This window comes from Blennius ocellaris, assembly GCF_963422515.1.
Source record: "Blennius ocellaris genome assembly, chromosome: 8".
NCBI lineage: Eukaryota > Metazoa > Chordata > Actinopteri > Blenniiformes > Blenniidae > Blennius > Blennius ocellaris.
The window spans coordinates 18,487,967-18,512,843 of NC_137657.1; the positions used below are offsets into that span (position 1 = coordinate 18,487,967).

The following is a 24,877-nucleotide window of genomic DNA, read 5'->3' on the forward strand; positions in this document are numbered from 1 at the left end:
TTTCAAGCCCTTGATTGTCACTGTCCATGTATAATGATAACTTAAAAAGTTGTTTTCAGGTTCAAGAGAAAGAGTGCAAAAATGCACAAGTTCATATACAGGCATCAGTGCAAAGCGAGCACTCACAATAAAAACAATGCAGAGGAGGAGATAGTCCTTCAGAAAAGGGTAGTTAAGCTATGTAATATTATAGTGTGCTATGCAGAGACTTCCTTTAATGCAAGTCTAAATGCCATTAGGTGAAAAGAAGCTAACAAATAAAAAGCCATTATATTCTGATAGATATGACAGTTTTTACAAATTCCTCTGTGCCCCTTTTGGAGTCTGCCAGAGTGACTGTTTGTCAGCCTCATTTTTGTGTGTCTGCTTTGGCATCTCAGAGGGCTGGACTCAGTCTTCATGTACTGAAATGACTCTGTTTAATGAACACGTCGCATGAAGTATTTATGAGTGGGGACCGTTTGGATGGATGGTATTTGGCTGAATATCACTTAAGCTACAGTTTGTTGCTTCAGGCTAGCTACACATTACTTCTTCCAAACAACAAGCTGATATCCTCGAGTAGTAGAGTAGAACTGCAGAGACAAGGGGGAATCATTTGCCAGGAGCAGAAATTAAATCACTTTTCTTTTTTTAATTATATACTGTATATGCCACTTTACACTATTCAACTACCATACTGATGGGAAAAAAATGGGACATTTAGGGAAACTGTAAGGCTTCTGTCATTTTCGTAATTTTTCTGGCAATAAACTTCAAGATTACTTATATCACTCATTTAGATTTTCATTGTGATCACGGTGTGGCGTCAGTCATTGGTTTGTATTCCCTGTTGATCTCATGATACACAAGCTCACAAAGCAAAATAAAATATCCAGTGTCAACAGAAATGATCATGATTTCACTAATGCTGAGAAATATTGTTTCATTAGCAATGCAACAGAGGAACATTAATCACCAAAACAGCTCTATTCATCTTCATTCTCTTCTCCAGCTCCCTTCCTCTTTCAGTCACTCTTTCTCTCATCCATCTCTTCCTTTTCTCTTCCCACTTATCCATTTAACTCCTCCATCACTCTCCCTACTAACACCCTCCATGCTCACTAGCATAAAGAGGCTCATACGCCCAGCACAGAGATGGTAATGCAGGGTTAATATGATTGCAGAGCAGCTGATGGTTGTGCACACTCAGGCCAAATTGCATTTAATTCGATCGGGCTGTGTTCACTAGGATCCCTCCCACTACTGTCTGTTATTGCGTGCTGCTGTTCATTGTTCTCCAGCATTCATTGGGGCGAAGGTGGTCAGAACTAACAAAAACACACTGCTGTCCTCCACTTTAGAACTCAGAATGATTCATTATCTGTATCCTGCAATGTCACCGCTTTGAACCGTTCCCAAGCATGGAGCACCAGAGAAAGAGAAAAGACAGTCAACAGCCAAATACTACTAAAGCAATGTTGTTGGTACTGTGGTGAATGTAGAAAAAAATTAGAGTACACAATATACACATATTTATAAATCTACGAAACTTTTATTATTCCTGATCAGTGTTATCCAGAAATAAATGTTCATGTTGGAGATGCTCACTGAACTCTCCTGTTTGTGTTATTAGCACTAACACACTTCCACATTAAGGTCTAATCAAAAAATTTGGCACATGGAAAGCAAGCGCTGACTTTTCTGAGGATTGGTCTTTACTGCCTCTCCCCAAAAACACAATGAAAGCACATCCATGCCAAACCAGCAACCTTGTCATAATTATCCGTCCTTTGACAAACAAGTAGGGCAGCTCAGTGAGAAAACAGCATAAACGACTCGGACATGTTTTCCTGCCATTTCCTCATTTTCAAAGTTGTCATAAAAGCTCAGTGTGAAAGGATTGTGTCAAAAACTGTGAGTGTTGGTTGCAGGGTGACGGGCTGTCATGATAGTGTGAGCACATATGGGAGTAATGATAACTGTATCACATTCTAAGGCTTCATGGTGGTGTGAAACTATAGTCAAATGATATCTGAAGTAAGAAAAAGTCAGAAAGTCAGTACTGCAATCATCCAAATTTAAGCTATATAATCAGGTCATGTAAATGACATACATGCTTTCCTTTGACAAGGTAAAAACTCTACTGTAGTTATTAAGAATTTTAATCCTAATATACTTTTTCTTTAAAATGAAAAATAGTACAAATACAAAGAAACAAAGATGTGCACATCTATATAAAGAAGGATGCTCTGTTGGTTTGCAGAGTGACACTGCAATCAACAGAAAAGCCACTGTTATCTGTTTTGTGACAGCGTGCACGTCTGCAAATTTACTTTGAACCCGACACTCCACCTGCAAAAATGTTTGTGAACAGATCTAGGATGATCCAACCTTTATGTTGAGATTAGTGGCTGGTGATGAATTGGGTCAATATTTACTTTCTGAGGTGTTTGAGAGGGCACAGACTGGGATTTGATGGCAGTTGGATAATCCATTGTGACAAAGCACCAACCAACAGTGTGCAAATAAGCAGTCATTACTAGTCATCAACATTACTTGCAAGGTTGGACTGTGTCCCTGCCACTTTTGATTTCAGATGATGCTTAATGGTTTTTTTGACAATGGAGAAGATCCTATAGGGCATGTAATTAAAAAACAAACAAAAATCATACACACATCCAAGCATGTATGAAGTGGCTGAAATGCCAACAGATCTAAATGCAGTGTTTCTTTATTTTTTTGAATCCATGCAATTGCTGAAGTTCTTGATTGCACGGTATGTAAGCCTGTGTGATTTAAGTCACATGATGATGAGCACAGTGCTCAGTGAGTCCACAAAACAACATTCTTCATTGTCTTCTTTGTACAATGTGGGTTGAGTGCACTGATTGCGAAGTAGGTGGAAAATTACACATTGTCATAAACACAAAACAACTTGTGGTGATCGTTGCTAATGTTAGGAATCTTGATTAACCGTATTTACTTTCTGAATGAAAGCTAGTCAGTCAAGCTTGTTAGCTCCCACTTTCTGCCTGGAATAGAAAATATGACAGCATCAGAGTTTTCTCCCAAATCTGCTTGACAGACAGCTTGAATAGCTAACAACTGACATGCTGCGTGTGGTTTTGTTTAAGGGGAAAGGAACGTCTTGCATCAACATTTGTACGCCGCATGGTATGACAATCAGAGACACGCCAGGAAATTGATGGTGTATTCTAGCAACACCAGCTGCTTTCACAAAAATTGATTTGTTCCCTTCTGAAAAATAAAATCCTGTCACCATCAAATGCGGCATGTATTTCACTGCACAAAAATAGACACTTCTAATTCTATTTAGCTCACATGCCTGTTAAACTGTCCGGAAAAAGGCTTGCCAACAAAGTGGGAGCTGAGAAATACAAAGTCTCTGTCACAGTTGTGCATTATTAAGATGTGATGTACATGGATAATTACGTATGAGATCAGTTAGGTCAGATTTCACAAATAAAGTCAAAGAATCTCCACGGCAACAATAGTGCGACTCCTGCGACAAGAGGTTTGTCTGCCTCGTAGACGGCATAGCACAATCCAAACTCCACAGTTTGGTTATGAAAGGATGGAGGCGTATTATATCTGCATGAGAAACGCAAAGGGAAGATAAAAAAAAAAAAACCCTGAATACATCAAAAAAGCAAAACATAAAAATACTTTGGCACGAACAAATGAAAGAGGAAAAAGCGCAAAGGAGGAAAAAAAGAAGGTGCCACAGTTTCAAGAATAAAATGGATGGGAATGATAGACAAGCTGAGAGCAGAGAGGGAAAGAGAGAAATGCTCATGTCGTCTTGTGTATGTGTTTTTGTCTGCGCTCATCTTTATTTTATGTCTCAGTCGGCGCAGTTGTTCTCCGTTTCCCATCACTAACCTCAGCTGCCACACACACACACACACACACACACACACACACACACACACACACACACACACACACACACACACACACACACACACACACACACACACACACACACACACACACACACACACACACACACACACACACACAGAGAGTTTACATGAGTAAACTGAGTCCAGAGAACATCCGGCTTCTGGCTTTCATCTCATGAAAGAAAGAAAGAAAGAAAAAAAGAAAGAAAGAAAGAAAGAAAGAAAGAAAGAAAGAAAGAAAGAAAGAAAGAAAGAAAGAAAGAAAGAAAGAAAGGTCATTAAACAAGTCATGCAATACACTATGAGTGTGTGTGTGTGTGTTCTCATCACACTGAGCCTTCCACGCTGAACCCCCCCCCCCCCCCACACACACACACACACCCCCTTTCTCTCTCCTTCATTCTGTCCTCACTCAACCCTGTAACTAATGACTCCGGAGGAGGGATTGCAGCACCTGCTACACACACATGCACAGAAAAAAGGTATGCAAATAATTGAGAAAGCAGGAATATTGTGTATGTGTGTGTGTGTCTGTGGGGGTGGGGGGTGTGTGGGGGGTGTCAACTAAGCCAAAAAAAAAAAGGTAGAGGGTAAGGTGGTAAAAAAAAAATAAAAAATTGAGAGAGAGATGCTTCGGTGGTGGAGGGAAAGACAGGAGGTACCAAGGACAAAGTGGAGGGGAGAAAAAGAAAGGAAGACAAGAATGGAGGGAGGTGTGAAGTGTCCCCGCCAGTGGTGCCATCTCTCTAATTAGCATAGTGACCTTGGTCCTGTAAAACTGTTATTGTAAACACACACACACACACACACACACACACACACACACACACACACACACACACACACACACACACACACACACACACACACACACACACACACACACACACACACACACCCATAAGCACAATAGATTCTGTGCTTTAACATTTAAAAGGTACTGAAATGCTCTCATATGATGTGAATTTTAATGCAGAGTATTTCCATAATCACTGAATGGACTTACTGATGTTTGCTTCTACAAGACTTCGGGTACATTTCACACGCACAAATACATCCCAGGAGGTTCTTCAGTGAGTCACGTAAGCAAGGTGAAATATAGACGTAATGGAAAACCTTCTGACGAATCATGCAGAGTGCACTACAAAAACTAATCTTTACGAGTAAAACACTCAAAGTTAAATCAAAGGTGGACAAGGTGGAAGTTTTAAAGGTGAGTGAAAAGAGAGCCATGATCATCTGCGCTGAATGTGAGAAGAATTCAACAGAACGAGACAATAATCCAGAGAGAAAGTGAGATTGAGGCGGAGAGACAGAAAAACTGATTGAGCTTGTGAGGGATCGGCAGTGGGAGTACAGCTGTAGCAGTAATCATCTTTCGGGTCAACAGTAATTACCAAGAAGACTGAGGAAGCGAGCACAAGACACACACACACGCGCACATGCACGCACAACCCGGCTCGCTATATTTTTATCTCGTCTTGTTTATTTCACAACCGAAAACCCACACCTGCACAAAGATGTCAGAGCGAGCAGCGGGGTTTAATGGATAAAGGTCTCTCCCTGTGAATGCAGTTACACTGTATACACAACAGCAGTCTAATCTGACTGCAACTGTGCTCTAATTAATTCATGGATAATGTCAGGAAGTTGCTCTAATCGTGGGCAACTTTGAGGTTGGCAGCCAAATCTTTTTTTTTTTTTTTTTTTTCAGGCAGCCCACACGATGAGATACAGCTGTTTCATCCTACCTGCTGGTATTTTAAGCTCTTACAAACGTCCTGCCCTGACTTAAGCCTCTGGAGCCACACTAACCCTCTACATTACTCACACGACCTGTGATGCAGGATGATGGTTTTGAGATATTTCCCACACTTTTTATTCTTTTCTTGGGGTTTTTGTTGATTACGATCAAGAATTTAAGATTTGGTTGTTTTTTTTAAATTAACAGTCCATGTGTGTATGTTTGTTGTTGTTTTTTTGAAGCTCTTAATAAGGTTTTACACACAGGGGAACTTTAAGATGGTTCACGCGTTGCTGAACTTGAACCTGAGGAGCAATAAAGTCACCTGAGAAACCCACATGTGATTACAGGTGTCAGGAACTTATTAAAACTTAACATATTTTGTTTACTGAAGAACATGGAAGTGGTGTGATCTGATTGGGTTCCTGTCCACAACTTTAGTTTGTCAATTGTATATCATCTTGAGAGGTTTCCTTATTGTACTGTGAAAAAAATCTGAACATGAAATGAGAGACAGTATCTGATATATCTAAATCTATATAAGTTTGCTTTTGCAACCCAGCTCACAATCCAAACATTCTGGTTGAAGTACGAGGTTGAGATGTTTTATCTCTGCAGCCTGTTCGATAGCCTGTCAATTAATACACATTATTAATATTGATATTTAAATTTGTTGCTGGCCACCAGATTCAATGCTTTCAACTTTTTTTTTAGCCACAATGATATCCTTACAACAATCCAAGATGCTGTAAAATATATTGACATGTTTCAAAATGTGATGTGGTCAAATCCACTTTAGTGGAAAACCTTTATTTTCTGCATGTTGAAGGGCTTCAGGAAGGTGTGTGCTTGCTGTTGGTTCTAAATACAAATGTATTGTTTATCCAAATGTCTGACCGCAAATAATTATTTCAATCTAATTCTGTCCAAATCCATCCATCCTTTAAATGTTCTTGCTCATTCTTGAAATTTACTGGTTTTGGTTTCAACATTTGTCAAAATATGTATTTTCTTTTCAGAGAAACTTCAACAAACCACAGATTCCATCTCTCCTTTGCAGATGAATGCTGTTTGTGTTTCTCTTTTCTAAGTTTAAAAAAGAAATCTACTAAGTTCCAAGTCAGCTCCACAAACAGATTAAACACGTGAGAGTCAAGTAAGAGTTGAATTTAACTACTGATTAAAGCGTTTCGGCTTCCCTCTCTACTATTTCTGCCTTCACAAATGGAGCATTTGTGAAGGGTGTGTTGTTATTATTGACACAGATCTTGAGATGAGCACCTTGATGCAGTCATTTGCTTTTGGTACCTTGAGCAAAACCGAAACAGCCCATGTGTGGTAGAATGTCACAAAAGCTAAACTGAAAGATGCAAACACTTGCCCTTCAGTTCACCGCAAAACTGTTTGCAATATACAAGGCCATAGATGTGGGCTTTGTGCATTTTTCTGTGAAGTGGAATGTCGTAAACATGTTTCTGTGCTTCCTGCCAGCTGGATAAAACTTTATAAAGCAAAAGAAAATGATGTGTTGGAAAAACACATGGTTACCTTCATACATCTGTGCGCATCTGCAAATAAAGCAAAACTCTCTCTGGGTTTAGCATCATTACAACGAGGTAGTGCTTAAGTACAGATAGCAGTGCAAAAGAAAAGATTGAGAGAAGTAAAAGCACTGATAAAACCCAAATACAACCAGTAAATCTTACTTCTTATTGAAAAAAATACTGTTATAAAATATATAGATAGATTTTCAAGTGAAACATGATACATTATACAGTATGTAATATGGATTAGTTAACATCAAGTCAACTATAAATGTGATGAGTAAGACAGCAACACAATACTGAGATTGTTTCAAAATGTTTGAGGACCACTTATTGAAACGTTGCCTTACGCTGTTCCAACTAGTTTTAAACACAGAGAGCTTATAACAATAAATTTAACAATTTTAAGATTATAAAGAGTAGAAAAAAAGTAGTAAAAGTAAAGAGTCATCAAGTGTACTGAAAGGCATTTATGAAAAACACAGAAATACGTAACCACTTTCATCACTTTAACTAAACAATAAGTGAAGTATTACAGGTAGGGACATTAAAAGTGAGCTTGTGTTATGTTTAGTTGAATTTCTCCTAATAGAGAAGCTAAGACAAATAACACACGTACAGTCTTTTCAGTTCCCCACCGGCTCTGCCGGTTTCAGTGTCAGTTCAGTGCAGCAACAACTTCGAGCCACTCTGTCTTTCACACCACCTTTTCCCCTCCTTTGCTGTCACCTTACTGATGTCGTTGGTTCAAAAGCTCCCAACTGTCTTGTGGATTAGATCGAAGAACAAAAGCTTTCTGTCCTGGATAACCTACAAAATCTCAGTGTGCTGTGATGAGGGGAATGCTGTGGTAAAACTTTCACTCAGACACATTTGTCTCAGCCTGTCCAATTAAAACTAAGATTTCATCAAATCAATTCATCCATACTGCAAAATGTTAAAGGCCTGGGTCAGACATCATACTTCCGTGTTTCGTAGAGTATCTTATTCTAACTCATGGATTGTGTGGTGTTAGGGAGGAAAACAGCAGCAGTAGTTCCCTGAACAAATAGTTCATGAAACAGTAAGAAGTCTGTGTAATTTCATTTAGAATTGACTCCTTGCCCTCAGCTCCATCCCTCCGGAAAACTTAATCTCCAAGGAGTCGAGGGTTCTTCTTTCTATAATAACAGCTAAACACATCAACAGAGCTCCTCCAAATACCCTCACCCTGCACCCCCAGGCCGTCAGGAACAAAATAAGAGATGGAAGCCTAATGAAAAGAGGTTTAATAGAAGAGCATGGCAAAGGTGGCTCTGAGGCTTGCTGCTATTTAATTCAATGGGATGCTCCTGGTGCCTGAAGACTGGCCCATTTTAATTGCACTCCTCTCTCATTTATAAAAGGAAGTATGCAGCGATACAGCTTTAATGAATCGGAAAGAAAAAAGCAGGCTATTCAGTGTCTGTCTTTCAGAGGCAACGAAGGACAATTTGATCGTGCTGGTGGGGCCCACATGTTGTGGCATAGTGCCGTTCAGACATACACGATGTGATGTATCAGATATCATTTGTTGTATATACTGGCCAAACTCAACTTAGGGGGAGAGAGGGGACTGACATAGACACACAGTATAACAGACATACAAGCAATTCAGAGTAACTGCATAAGCTCATGTGGATGTCTTAGTACTGTGGAAGGAAGCTAGAAACCCATTCAGAGTTAGAAATCTAACTTGAATCTTCCTGCTGCGAGGGTCGAAGGCAGAACACGACAGCGGTGTACAGTCCTCATGCAAAAAATGACTTCCTCCTCAATGTACTGCTCTATTTCATAACATATATTCATAATATAATCTCGAGAAAACCACAGTTGTTACAATGAAAATTATGAAAAATCCGTGTGAATCTTCTTGAGTTGCATACCGTGAATGAATATGACCACCGAGAAACAGTAACATTCACAGTTTATCACCATCAACTTTCTTCAGGGTTTCACAGCTGCCTCAAGAAAGCCAAACAAAACCACTAAGTTAATCAGACGAGAGAGAGAGAGAGAGAGAGAGAGAGAGAGAGAGAGAGAGAGAGAGAGAGAGAGAGAGAGAGAGAGAGAGCTTGGCAGGGTGGGCCTTACCTTCGCCATCTGTGCTTGCACTCCGCTGGCTTTGAGCGAGGCTACAGCCTTCTGGGCTGCTGCAGGGCTGTCAAAGTCCACAAAGCCATAGCCTGTACACAGCAACAAAGGAAACAGAGAAGTAGTAAATGATGGGGAAAATAGTGTTGTGTAAAAGGGAGGGGAGATAGGCAAGTGAAAAAAAAATTGAATTCGGCAGTATTGTGAATATTAGGAAGCAAGAACCGTGCTAATTTCAATAAGAAATGTTTTGTTTTCAATGCTGCATAAATCTAATAAATGTGTCAATATGAAGTCAGGTCATGTATTTAATAAAAGCTTCTAATTCACAATTGAATGTGTTTTTCGCACAGGAAATGGAAAAAAAATGGGTGTTATGACAGTACAGCTTTGGATTGTTTGAGTATTTTGTACATGGTGACTTTTTCTGAATGATACGAGTTCACGTTTATGATTTCAGTTTCTCCAATGACCACTCAAACAATACATGGTCTATAGATGTACATGCACCGAGTTTTGATATTTGAAAAATCCTCAGCATTAAATATAAACTCTCCTGCCTTGCTATTGTCTGACATTCAATATCCCACTGTATTGCATGGGAGGTCATTTTGGCCCTGTACTGCACTAAATCTGTCAGTACATATAGTCCTATAGTGGTGCTCAATACTGAATGGCTCTGCACTATTGACGTTAAGAAGAATGCTCTACATTTAATGCAGCGATTAAAGTGATTCAGAGCCCAGTTTAAAGAAATAAAGACACAACAAGATAGACTTCAAGTCGATTTTATTGCAATAAGATCCCCATCAATGTATGTTCCTGGTTGCGTGTGTGTGTGTCTGTGGGAAAAAGTATATCTATCAGGCTGAGGGTTTTGAGATCCAGGGTGGGACCAACAGGAAGCCGTCACGTACAAAAGGTCTGTGCACACATACAGTGTCAAGGAAAAGTATTTGAAATCTTTTCACTCTCCTACTTTTTATTCATCGGCCATACTGTGGGATTTGATTTACATCTAAGTTCGAAGTGTAGACAAAGCTGCTTAACTTGATACCACAAAAACAATTTAGGTCTATGTTTGCTGCACATGCACAAAGCTGAGAAGTAGCTTTGCCTCTATGAAAAACTAATGAAAATGTCAATAACAACATCAGATCATGGCAGCACAACAGCTCTGAAACATTGTCTGTAGATTTGAATGGGCTGCATGCTAACACACAATTAAATGATCCACATTTCAAAACCTGCATTTATTAAGTCCTAAATGTAAACATGCTACAAATGAGGGCATCGCGCTCGCACGCGCACACACACACACACACACACACACGCACACACGCACACACGCACTCACACACTTTTATAACATCTGTCTTCTCCCAGATTTGCAGACACACTCTGCTTTGCTGATAAGCAGATGATTTTTATTTTTTTACTTTTTTATTGTTCAAAGGCAGCAAACTGCTTTCACAGCAAGAGCTACATGGCACCACACATATTTATACTGCTGCTAATGAGAAACCCATAATTTAGCCAAATCAGGGTTGCACAAACATACATAGTTCTTACAGTTGTACACATTCACATGATGCGCCGACATTAGTTACTGTAACAAACAGACTCAGACAAGTATGTAGATATGGAGGAAAAAAATGTCATAAATATATTCAAATCTGGGCATATGCACAGCGTAAACAAGGAGTCACTGTCTCTGTACCTAATCTATATCTATCTCATTAGGACCACTTCACAAACAGTTCCACTAATTGAAAATGCACATCTAGCATTCATCAGCAGTGTGGTGTAAAGCTTTCATTTTATTCCAGGAAAATTTGAAAACTTTCACAACTCACACTAACTAATGGGTGTTTGTCTATCTACAGACCGTCGGTGTAATGAGTGAGGAAAGAAAACACCAAACACAACTCACACTCAATTCAGTTAGTTTCATCTTCACACTCTATGACTTCAAGAGAGCAACTTATAGATAAAAAACTGTATTTTAAGGGCAAAAACTATACCCTATGTGGCTTTTTAGGTATATGAGTGACTCATGTCTGAAGTCGCTTACCAAATCTTAACATAAAACATTTCAAATCATTAATCTTTACATTTTTAAGACTAAATTTAGAGTAGTAAGAGAGTAGGTAGCAGGCCTTCTGTTATTAAGTGTCTTATGGATGTGTGCGCGCGCGTGTGTGGGCGTGTGCGTGTCAGATCATACCATTACTACGACTACCACTAATTACAAAAATGAGGAGGAGGAGGAAGAAGGAGGAAGGAGAGGCATCATCAGAATCATCATAGTTTTTTGATTGGGATTGCACAATGCCGCTAAACGTATCCTGCTCTCGTCCTTTAACACAATTCTATTTGTATAGAATACCAATTACCATATTATTTTTCCATGGATATGCAAACAATTTATATCAAAATGTATTGCAATACTTTAGTATACTTTACGTGCTTTTAGTTGAACACAGTGAGTAAATCAGTCAATAGCAAGTGCTGTAATTTATGGCACAAACAGGAGCGTGAGGAGTGAAAACACAGCACTCAGGTGTAATCGGCTGATTCTGCAGGTCTAATGCAATCATACTAAAGGACGAGACTTCAATCTGGAATGTAACCAGGAGCCACTTCCTGGATCTGCTCTGCTTGCATTGATTTACTGATCAACTTCGCAGCTCATATTAAACGTGTCCTAAGTATTACACAACCAGCAAATTGAGTCCATGTCTCAGAAGCCTTGAACATGTTCTCTAAATAAAATATTGAGCCGCTGGAAGACACTGGCAAGCAATCTCGCTCCTCCTCGCACCTTTAAGTTAGTTCTCATCTGAGACTGTATGTATTTTATACCCGTGGCTCAGATGAGTGTCAGCTCAGCCACAAAAGATGCATCGCACCTATCACCAGGCACCATTCACTCTTCTCTGGCCATGAATGATAGCAGCATTTTTTTCCTCCAAGTGCTCATCTCACTGACTAGTTTGGTGTGACAAAACATCAGCCTTGAAGAGAATGTGCCATCTGCTTTTAGTTCATTCATCACTCAAGCAGAGGTCTGTGTTTTCTGAAAACGTATTTGCCCCTCTCTTGAGGGAAGGTCACGGGTCAAGTGTCTGTGACAGAACACAGCCCTGAAGCTGGCAGGGATTCATTGTCTTGCTCAAGGACGCTTCAGTGTGCTGAATGTTTGCTGAGGTGTTGAGCAGATGCCTGCCTTCACCAATCACCACACCACACATCTTGGCTAATTAGTAAATTTTCAATAGCCTGTAACACTAAACCGCTACCCTTTCAGGTCCTCGACTCATGCAAATGTAAACGTTTGTATCTCTGGGCATGATGATAAGGACATTTCCAGAGAGGGAAGAGGGAAAATAATATCCTGAACTACATAAGTCTGCTCATTTGTGCCCTGTTACTCCCATCTGTGGCCTTATGATGAAACAGAAATGAAAATTCATCTTGCTCAGTCAAGCCTGACAAATATTCCTCTCATGAATGAAAAAAATAAATAACATTTCTTATGAAGACCATATGTAAATACACACATATGCGTTCATGGACACAGATGGATGCACAGATAAACATGAGCGCACGTGCACACACACACACACACACACACACACACACACACACACACACACACACACACACACACACACACACACACACACACACACACACACACACACACACACACACACACACACACACACACACACACACACACACAGACACCACTAGATCCTATCCAATCTCCTAAACTCCCAGGGTTCCTGGCCTTGGGCCATTAGAATAAGCGAACGGAGTACAGAGGGAAAAGGAAAGGCAGAGCAGAAGAGAAATATGGTGGTGGTGGAAAGATGGAAGGGGGAAGAGGGAGGGAGGGAGGCAAAGCTGGTTCTACGTGCGCGCGTGTCTGTATAAGGAGCATACATGCAGGAGACATGGAGACAGTGAGAGGGAGGGTGCTTGTCTTTGGGAAATGGAAATCCTTTACAATCTAAAGTGGTTTCCTCTCACTCCCTCCACCCTGTGCTGTGTGCCCTCTCCCTCCCTCCACCCTGTGCTGTGTGTCCTCTCCCTCCCTCGGAGGTCCCGCACTACTAACTAGAAAGCTGTCAGTGTATTGAACAGCAAGCACGTTCCAAAGCAGACAATTCTTCGTATTATTGCAGCGATTGAAGCCAAAGTTGGGCTTTCTTTGTTCATTTAATTAAACAATTCTTCTAAAAATAGTCCACTTCATTTCATGGTGCGCACCATTAATATATTTACTCTGTTCCAGCAAGAGGCATGAATTTTTCAAGCGCTTAAATAAGGAAAAACAACACAGAAATTGGGATCACAAGGTTTTCCCATGTATGCAAATTGATTCCCAACTATTTTTCCAGACTTTATTTATCTACCTGTCCCTTTGTTTACACACCTCGAGCTCTCTCTGTATCTGCAAAATCTTCATGAAAAGAAAAGGCTGGCTGCTAAATCATTAGTTACAAAGGGCCCCCTTCCTTTTCTGTCAGCCCCAGGTTATTTTTACCCCATCCCTCCACCCTCAGTGCCTACACCCATCCATCCCTCCCTTTCCAAGAGAACTCTGTGCCAATTTGTACTCTCTTAGTCACGCTAAGCACTTATCTTGTCCCCACTGAATGCCTTTGCAATCAAACGAACACTTATCCGGTTGTAAGGCACTCTAATGGCCGACTGATAATGAAACTCCTTCATTGTGAGTTAACAACTGGCTACGAGATGTATGAGGTCCACAACACAAGCAGTGAGCTTGCTGATGAGGGCCACAGCCTCTAAAAATCACCTATGCTCCAACTGCAGCAGCTGTTGCATTACGAGTCGTGTGTGCATTAAATCAAAAGCATTCGTTTATACGTGAATGTACAATGATGGTATTTTGAAACAGCCTCTGTAATGTTCAATATTCCTAAAAGTACTGTCTGGAATACATCCAGAGTTCAAAGCCAAAAACCGATGCAGACAAGACACTGACCAAACTTACACCCTTGCTTTGAAACACAAAAATGGGAAGAGCAGAGAGTTTTGAAGGCTTTCACTCAGACTTTCATGCAGCTAAAGGTTTAGCGTCTTCTTCAAGATGGCAGTTTAATTATTTTGGAGCGAGAAAAGGAGGTAAACATATTGATGGAAAGTCCAGATAGAAAAAAAAGACCTTTAAACATGTAACCTATGAATTGCAGTAAACATATTTTTTTTCCATGAAACACAGCAAGCTCCGTAGCTTAAAACTTGTAATCTATACTTAAAGCCAAGGACAAATGGATTATGCCACCCGCCCCCACCCAATTGTACATTCCTGTTTAGGAGTCTGTGAACTTGCCTTTTTTATTTCTGATTCTCCTTTCATTTCTGATTCTTTGCGTCAACCTGTTGCTTGTAATTTTACATGCGACTCCTGTCTCCAGTCGTGTGCATCCACTCAATTTGTGAGTATTAAGAGTGGACTAGTTCATAGTTTATATTGCCATGCATGTTTGATATTAGCTCTTCTAAGTGAATCCGGTTTACAAAATGTAATTGTGAGCATCATGTTACAGCTTCAGAATGTCACTGCAGATGCATTTATTAGGATTCTGGGTTTATCATTGGCAGAGGAATCAATTTATCTCGTCACAATTTGTGTATATTTACCCACCAACACTTATTCCCAAAGCGCGAGATTCACCCTTTTAATTCTAAAGCCAAGATCACACACAAAGGTGCAATTATTAAGTGAATACTGACTTTCCTATCATTGTTATTAAAACCTCCAATACAACTATTAGTAGGTACAAAATATAAATTGTTCAATTATAAAGTAGTTAACAAGTTATGTGTGGGATGGTTGTATTTATTTATTTATTTTCTGACAGTTTCATATGTATCTCATGGTTTAGCATCGTTGCCTAGTTCATAGAAAGAAATCTGTCCTTGTTACATATATTATATTAATTTGGGATGAAACATTCTTACCCTGCACTTAAAACGTATTCATTTACTTTGATTTGATCTTCTTGAGGTTTTGATCATAGTTTTTTGTTCATCTGTTACTACCCCCCCCCCCCTCAAACAAATCACTGAAAGCTGAAGTCAAAGGTTAGCATCCTTGATTCATTTGTGCGACTCAAAGTTCATGTAATATTAATTTTGAGTTGTTGCAGAAGTATGTAAAATGTGCACCCATCCATTCATCTCTTTCAATCAGTTCAGGGTCATATGGTGCTGAGCCCAGCTAACTAAAGGCAAAGCTCTGCAGTCCATCACAGGGCAGGCACGGAAAGGCAGGCACGGAAAGGCAGACACACACACACACACACACATGCATGGATGCACGCACGCACATGCGCACACACTAGACGAGTGATTTCACCAGTCATTTCAGCGGCGAACTGTACTTTTTAAAACATTATATAACACAGGCCAATGTCAGTAACTCATTTCCATTATCTTTTCTGAACTACAAGTTAGTTGAATTCATCTACGGCTAATCGATTGCTTTCTGACTATGAAATAATTGCTTGAAATTATTTATGAAATAAATATTTGATTTGGAGATCAAGACAGAAATTAATGGAAAGTTTTTGTGAATGCTGAGCAGAACACATTTGTGTTAAACCAATGTTTGCTCCACAGTAAAGTGAGGTTAAGTGTTATCTGCTGTACTTCTCCTGCCAACAAACTCCCTCCCACCATTTAATGCGACACATTAGTTAGTCCCACAATACTTTCCCACTTTCTATCGGTAGCTGTAAAACATAAAAAAGCATTTGTCTAATATTTTTAAGCTGAGTAATTGCCAGAGATGACTTGGCATCAGTTTTTCTCTCTGCCACCAAAAAACTGGAATTATGTGCAAATTGGGTTTTGTGGAACGATTTTCTGTCATGGAGTCACGCACGCACACATACAGGCTTGCATGTATAAAAACGGGCACAACTGGGATACTGCATAAACATACTGAGCTTATCTACCAGCAGGGTGCACTGAGCATCATTTGTGACATTCAGACATGTCAAATGAAAAGTGTAAAATACAGGGAGGATTTTATGCCGATAGATTAATGTACAACTCACAAAGAGATGTACTGCCTTGTGGAAACTCCTACTAATTACTTGCCAATATTATTGTGTCTGTATTACCGTGCCTTTAATAGAGATGCTGCTCTTAATGTGTGAAGAGACATTCCGACAGTAGGCTCTCCATCGCTTTTGTTCGTTGACTTGTCATAAAAAATATTTTGTATTGTATTTCAATTTTGACTTTGTGACCTCTCACCTTCTAAATTGACTATTTTTCTTTTTTGGGGGTGCAAATTCAGATTTATTTTCTGTAACACTCCAATATGTTTCGATTCAACTTGAAACTTGCTGAGGGGGGGTGGGGCTCAGTGCTCCAGCCAATCCCTCTCGGCCTCGGGTGACTACAAGCAAACAAAATGGAAGCAAATCACTTCCCAGATTATCAACTTTGTATAAACAGAGTCTAAACATGAAAAGTTATAATTTAAATCCTCCTTTTGGTTGTGATGTTTCTCATGGTGTTATTCTCAGGAGATCACATAAAAACCAGCAAGCATGATTAATTGGGAGACTGTTCAACTGAGCAGGCTTTTTAAGCAGGATCTTAGTGAATCATTTATTTGGTCAAAAGTTAACATTGGTCCCTATGTTCATAACAATGAAAGACAGTGACACAACAATATGCCTTCATGTCAACTGTGAAGACTTGTGTTCTGACCTGGAAATATTATATTTTTTAATATTTGGTTCAGATTAATATGAAGCTCCAGGGCCAAATGTTGCCAAACCAAAATGAAGGAGTCGTGCCTTTTTGGGAGTGCAACAGTCGTGCTCTCAAAAAAGGCGATCTTTCTAGAATTTGATACCAATAAAAACCCAAGAAAATGAAGCAGACTAGGGTTCATTCATCAGAATTGGATGCACTGGGATCATGAATAGATAGTTTCTAAAGCCATACTACAATGAACCATGACGGCATAATGGGCAAATATAAAATAACAGGAATTGGAGCACTGGGGATGTACTGAGAGAGGTTTTAAAAATCTCATTTTAAGACCAACACCAATGAAAAAATGTAATGAGTTCAGAAAATGGAGAAATAGCTGATCATTATCACTAAGTTTATAGGATCTTTTGCCTTCCCCATGGTTATGCTGTAATAATGTCAGAGGAGACATTTCAGTATGGGTTCAAAGCTCACAGCCATATGTGATTATGTGATGCTGAAGCAGGTACTTAAATTATGAAGTTTGTCAGAATTATATAACCACCCAATTATAAATATCTAAGATAATAACAGAAGTTTTAAGGCGAGCCACACTGAAATTTGGTTTTCCTATTATCATATCAACACAGAAAGATGTGCAATCATTTCCCCAGATAATAGTTTATCGAAAGCAATCAGTGAAGACTCTAAATTGAGATTTACATTCCTTCCATCAGTATCAATCCTTCACTCATCCTGTTGAAACTTAAAAGCTGATTATACGGCAGTTTCTGCTGTTGTCCTAAACCATGTCAGTATATCTTTGAGTGTAACTCCAGCAGATGAGCAGCAATCATGCTGAACACATGCTCTCGTGCCTCTTCAGAAGCAGACGGCTACAATCATATTGATTATTGCTTTGTTCAGACCACTCCAACAATCAAGAAGACCCTCATCAGAAGACACTTGAGTACGCCTCATTCTCCACACAGACTGTTTGAAACACACTGTGGCTATTGTATGGTACTTTTGGTTTTGATTCAGCCTGAGACAACAATGCCAACATCTTGCTTTCAAAAGCTGTTTAACTTTGAGTATCATTAGGATGCCATCCTGAAATCATCCCCACAGAAAAGCTAAACAAAATAGAAACACTCAGAAGTGCATCATTCAGATAGATTAAAGGACAAAATGGCGTTTACGGTAGTCACTACTAATGCAATGTATATGTTCACTACATTGCTAAACATAGTTATGACTAACTTGTGAACCTGATCATGATGTCACACTGTTGACAGTGGGGGGAAAAAAATCCTCTGAACAGTGATTAAACAGGGATGCAGAAAATGCTATGACAAGTTGTGGCAAAAACCTTTGCCACAGAAAACTGATTAGTCTGGCTTTAAGCAGCAAAATTAAATCATGTTCAGTTTCATGCTTTCCAGATTTGAATGTCATACGAAAATCTGAATTTCAGAAGTGATGTATTTGTAAAGCTGCAGGAATACAGAATCAAGTCAATTGAGGCTCACTCACCTTTGCATTGATTTGTATTTTTGTCCAAGATGGCCTTTGTTGACACAATCTTCCCATATCTGTGAAAAAAAAACAATGAAACAGTCCGATTACCTATTGAGCCACTAAACCTATATTTGTCACGTCTGGTGACATCTGTTCTTTGAGTCCTTTCTCTCATGTATGCTTGTGCTGGAGGCATGGCTGCAGGCTCACAGTGTTGGCCTGTCAGTCGATGATTCAGCACTGAAGGAAATAGATGGCAAAAAGATGACAAAGATGACAATAAATAACCATTTTAGTTGGATATTAACTATTCAGTTCATGATTATTAACTACAGGTACAAACCTAAAATGTTAAAACTTAGGGTTTTTTTGTTTGTTTTTGCAGTAGCTAATCTTGTGGACTTCTCCCCTCATTCCATACTCTTCTCTTCAAAAGTCTAGAGAACAGCCTGTTTTAGAACAGAAAGTAAGGCTAGAATAAATGATGGGAAGAACTATATGAAACATAGCCTGGCAGGAATGGCCTCCTGGATACTCACACAACCTTCGTAAATCTTTGCTCTCTCTGACAAATTTTTATGTCTCCTGTCCATTTTGCTTCCCTACTTTTTTCCATGACACTCCTGCCCCCTTTTGTCTGTCCCCCATCTTTTTTCCTTCACCTCAGTTCTTTTCTCCTGCTCTCAGTTCTCAGGTTCTCAGAAAGAAGTTAATAATGTTTCTTATCAGACCAGTCTTTCACTGCTCCTGGAAAGAGGGACGGGGGGAACAACTGGGGCTGAGAAGGTATGAGGGAAGAGGATAACAGAGACAGAAAGCAAGTTGGAGTCTGAAAAAGACTGACACAGGAAGCTGGGATTGCTGAGATCAGCCTGGATCACTGCCTGGCTTTGTGGATGAGACTTTTTAATTAATGTTTTCACACTGCTGCACAATGACTGACTAGCTGGCTGAGTGACTATCAAACAGATTGACAGACTGACAAACTGAGTGACTGGCTGACTGATGGCCCCAGGTGAAGGATGGGAGTATATTCTCTCCTTCCTTTCAGAGGAAAAGAGGAAGAGCGCAGAGACAGCGGCGATACAATGAGGATACAATGTGAGAGGTTCAGAGCAGAGGAGGTGACGACAGCGATGGGAAGGGAGGGAGAGACTCAGAGGAATGAAAAATAGACAAGGAGAGGGAGAGCAGTCAGTCAAAAGATAAAGAGAGACACTGAAGGCGAGGAGGCAGCGAGGTAGTCAGGGAGAGATAGAGAGATAGTAAGAGGTGTTTAATAAAGAAGAGATCATTTAGTTGTCACCATCAGGAGAGTCTCTGTCAGCCAACTGCTTCCGTCAGTGAGGGGATGAGAACAGAGACTCGCTCATCTGACAGTCTCACATCAAGCTCTATTGGGACAGGAGACTTTGGAAATAAAGACAGAAAAAAGGCTGCTATCACACATAACATGACACATGAGCAGCTTATGATCTCAAAATTGGCAGCGAGAAAAATCACTGCTGTTTTTTTGGAAGTCAAGAATCAGACACGTGAACAATGCTCACTTTTCACACTTTTGCTTTCCTGCAACTGAAGATATTTTGGGGTATTTACAAATCCAATGATTGTGACAGGCTTAAATCAAATCTGATGTTTGCTTGATGCTTCCACCCCCCCCCCCCCCCCCCCCCCCCCCCTTCTCTCCCCTAAACTCATGGTTGGTGGTAAACACAGTCTGTGGTTTTGGGAGCTATCCAATAATTGCAGACCTGGAAAACACTGAGAAAAAAAAAACAGCAGGAAAAAAAAAACAAGGCAGGACTAATCACCCACACAGAAATGCAACAGCAAACACACACATGCAGATGCACAGGAAAAGCAACATCACAGATCAAAAACACCAAAGCGGCAAGCACATATTACACACACCATCTGGAAAACCCAATATCAGCTCTTTGAAAGGGCTGCCTCAGTGTGACTCAACTTTCTGTGTGTGCGTGCGTCTGTGTGTGTGTGCGTGCGTTAGCAAGTGAGTGTAAACACCAACAGTACATGTGTGGGTGTGTGTGCCTGAACACATCGGGGCAAACAGACGCTTGTTTAGGTGCAGCTGCTAACAGTTGCATGTGTGCGTTTTTGTTTGTGAAGAAATTCGATTGCATGACAAAGATCTCATGCACATTCATTGCTTTGGCAGGTTGTTTTGTTCCGAGCAGAGAAGTGAATCATTTAGTTTACTTGTTGGTGGATCTGTGTGGAGTGAAAAAAAAAAGAAAAGTGAAGAAAGAAGAGAGAGAAAGAGACAGCACGGGGTACCTGGCTGAACCGAGCATGAATCTTGGGTGGGGGGGGGGGGGGGGGGGGAATGTCCACTGTTGTCTGTTTTCACAAAGTGGAAAACAAACAATGTGCATCTGTGCTGGTGAGTTATTGTTTGATCAATGTGTGCCACATTGGAGCAGAAATTCACCTGTTGCCAGTCTAGTTACACAATTTAGTTTGAGTAAGAGAGGAGAGGAGAGGAGAGGAGAATGACACTATACTTCTGGGGAAATATCAAATTGCAACAACACTGCGCCATCCAAAACAGTGTTTCACCCTGAACTGAATTCTGAGGAAACAATTCATATCGTCCAGACTATTACAACGGCGTCTGATTGTCGGGAAGAAATAGAACAAAGTATTGATAATAGGTCCGACGGTGAAGTAAGGAGGTTATAGAGAGAGCATGGAAATGAGGAGGGAAAAGTGCACAATCTCCCATTTTCGTGTTCAAGTCCCAACTGAAAGCCTTCTGCTGATTCCAGCAGAAGCCTGGAGTGAGTTGAAATAACATCGACCTGCCCTTCACCCATCTGCAGTGACATGCGAGACACTCGTAAAAGCTACTGAAATGCTTAAAACATACCAACAAAAGAGTACAGGGAGCCGCGCGCCCGGCGTCAGCAATTCTTTTCTGTCGTGAGTGAAAACTAGTGGGAGAAACTGCTCTGAAGCAAATGAGAGTATTTAAATTGCTTATAGGGCATTCATCATAATTAAGTTCATAAAGGGAATGATGTGTGATGCAATGGTAGAGCAATATTCAAAAAGCTTGGCGTTATTAGAGCCACAGCCAAGAACCGAGAGGGCTATAAATACCACCTTGATAAGGTTGTATAGAGGTTCATATGCAAATTTATTGCAACTTTATTCTACAATATATTATCAAGAAAATGTTTTATAGTAGTTTTATACAGAATAGCTACATGTTGGAGTTAAAATGAACCATTCTTTCATCTGTATTTTTTCACCACACTTTACCTACAATAGAGTGAGAGGATGGTAGAAGGAAGGCCGGGGAAAGATTACAGAGGTTGCCCCTTGCCATTCTATCACAGCGCCAATGATGAAAATGGTCCTTTAGAAAATTTGAGTCACCAATGGATAAAAAGTTGTGAATTGTTGAAGAATATCAAGATGAAACCAAAGGAGGAACATGGAACATGTAAAGACATAGAAAAGCTGTTAAATAAGTAAAAAACAAACAAACATGAAATCAGATTACTGGTATGTTTATAAAAATGACCGTTACTTAACAGGATTACATTTGAAAATCTAACCTGACCCATGACAGAAACATTCACAGTGTGCCGACAGTGCAACACTTGTGACAACACAAAACCAAAACAATGGGACACGTGACAGAAACACTTGCAGAGCTTCCATCAGCTTGGGGGTGCCATCACCTTCACCATGGTATAAGAAACCATCACCTTGACTTCACATCTGTAAATGGGATCAACATTACAGTGCTTTCTGCTGTCGACAACCCGGGACCCCAACGTAAAGAAACATCTAGAGGTAAGAACGTCACTGATATATGCAGGAATACACAGAAACCCAGTGAGCAGAAAGTAAAGTTTTTTTAAATATGCATACTAACATGTCAGTAACCCATATCCAGTGTTGGGCAAGTTCAGTTTCTACATGAACTACTTCAAAGTTCAGTTCACAAATTTTAAAATTAACTTGTTCAGTTCATAGTTCAGTTCCAAAAATGAGCTAGTTCATAGTTCTTTTTCTTTCTTTTTTCCCCCCAATATGTAGCTGCAAGCCATTACTGCTGTCTTCTATTTGTTTTTGCCATGAAGCTTCACATGTTGATGACGCATGCAGCGGTGCGACTCTGTGGTGGCTGCTGTTGCCACATTGGCTGTTTTCCCCCTACATGTTATGGCCCGTTTACGGCGTTCTTTCTGATTTCCGCTGGAAGGCTCTGGAAGTCTGGCGATCATCTTAAACAATGTTAAACTGAGAGAGTGCCGTTCACAAACGCCAGAATGAGTGCTTTCACAGTAACGTTCATCAGGCGGAAATATAGTACGTTCAGTTCACGTTCGCCCAAAATACGAACGAGTTCATGAACGAGCATTCATTGAACTTGTCAAAGAAGGCTTTATTAGTGGTGGGCAAATTGATTTAAAATATCCATATATCAATACCAACATTGGTATCGGTATTGATCAAAACTTGTGTGATGAGATTGATTCTTAAGTTTCAGCTTCTATTAGCTACGTTCAGTACACAACTCCACGATTGTGCATTCTCTTCTCACTCATGCTCGCTCTGCGTGTTGCCGGCCTGGCATCACATCATTCAGGAGCGCACTACTAGATGATCCATGATGGCAGATAAGAGGAGGAATGCCATTTGGACTAATTTCACAGCTGTCGACCAAATCAAAAATTAGGTAATGTGCCAAAACCACAAACATATATAACAACCAAAAGAAAACTCAGAACAACCCCCAGCACAGAGACAAAAGTTTGTGCTTTTATTTTCTCAGATTTTTAATTCAATACAGTGACACCTGTTTTCAGAATAAACTGGGTTTTCAGCGTCTCTGTTCAAGTTAAATGTGTCTTGAAAGAAATACACCAAGCAAGTGACAAATCTCCTTTACTCTCTTGTCTGTATTTATATGTTTGGTAAAAGTAACTCAAAGTAATCCAGTACATTACTTTTAACTTTGTGGAATTTAGAATAAGATCCTGATTAAATTTTTCAACAGGTAAGTTGTAATTGTAATGGATTACATTTTCAAAGGAACCCTCCCAAACCTGTTGCTGACCCTATTATAGACTGTTTGATCTGCCTTTTTTGGTTCCAGTTCCCTGAAACTTTAGTCTGAATAAGTAGACGTGGGAAGATGGATAGATTTGGCCTCATTAACAAATCTCCAACCTTACTTGTTATGTATGTTTATTTCATAAAGTAAAAACCACTGAATGAAAAGTTTCTCTCTTAAAACTCGAGCACGTTATTTGGTTTCATAGAAATGCTTCAAAGCCACAAAATGGCACAAAAGCCCCTTCTAAGCGAGTGAGGAATATTTTTTAACAAAGCGTGTTGGGGTGAGCTGGGTGACGACTGCGCTGACACACTGACAGTTCTTCTAGGAAGAGCTCTGTGTCCTCTCTACCACATAGAAACTCCTCAGAATCCATGCCAAAATAGAAGTTTTGATTTCTTCCATCGTGATACACAGAAAACAGTGAGACCGGTGGAACTGACAGTATTTTCCAGCCTGCCGAGATTTAAGGGGGGATGTCAACGCGAGGCTCAGTTGCACTCGCTTTCGGCAGACTTGACAAAATCTGTGTGTGAAGTGTTAATGACAGTCCTCAGAGGGACCTCACAGCATCAGATCAGTGTTTTCATTCCCTTTTGGAACACCGTCAGCCTATGGATGCTCATCGTTTGATGTCTTCTGAACCACAGTTCCCACCCACATTCGCACGTATAAACAAACAGCAGCAGAAGCATCATTGCCACATCTCCTCAGGATGTCTGCCTGAGAGTGTATATATACATTATGTATATGTGCACGTTCTGTGTGTCGGTAAGCTGTGTGTACGCCGTAGGAGACTGATGTATTTGTGCGAGTGTGCATGCACTGGTGTGTAGACGCAGGTTGGTCTCTGTGTGGGGTATCTCCTAATTGGGGATCCGATACAGCTGTCTTGTCTCTTGCATTTCCCTCATTTCTCTCCCATCTCTGCCAGTTAGACTCAAACCGACAAACACAGAGGGAGGACTGCGAGTGTGCAGTGCAGAAGTCTTCCAGTTCACTCACCATATGTACTGTAACATCTTCAGGCGCTATAAAGAAATGAAGTCTCGGACTGTTTCCATGATGAAAAGTCAATGTGCTGTGAATTTAGAAGATGGCTTAATGTCACTGAAACATTAGCTTTAGCTGCCAAAAGAGCTTTCCATGAAGTTTAAATCACAGCCCCCAAGGCAATCCGGCTAGTTCCTGCATTCTG

At 40.2% G+C, this 24,877-nt stretch overlaps 1 protein-coding gene across 2 annotated transcripts in view; it reads right to left on the reverse strand.

The window, feature by feature from the left end:
* Nucleotides 1-24,877, reverse strand: part of LOC308133495 (RNA-binding motif, single-stranded-interacting protein 3-like) — a 121,280-nt gene that overhangs the window by 55,677 nt on the left and 40,726 nt on the right. For both annotated transcript variants that reach the window (XM_080500891.1, XM_080500890.1), the window contains exons 3-4: nucleotides 18,597-18,655; nucleotides 9,309-9,400 (exon numbers count right to left, since the gene is read on the reverse strand). In XM_080500891.1, the coding sequence (XP_080357017.1) occupies nucleotides 9,309-9,400; nucleotides 18,597-18,655 (151 nt within the window). The remainder of the gene's footprint in view (nucleotides 1-9,308; nucleotides 9,401-18,596; nucleotides 18,656-24,877) is intronic.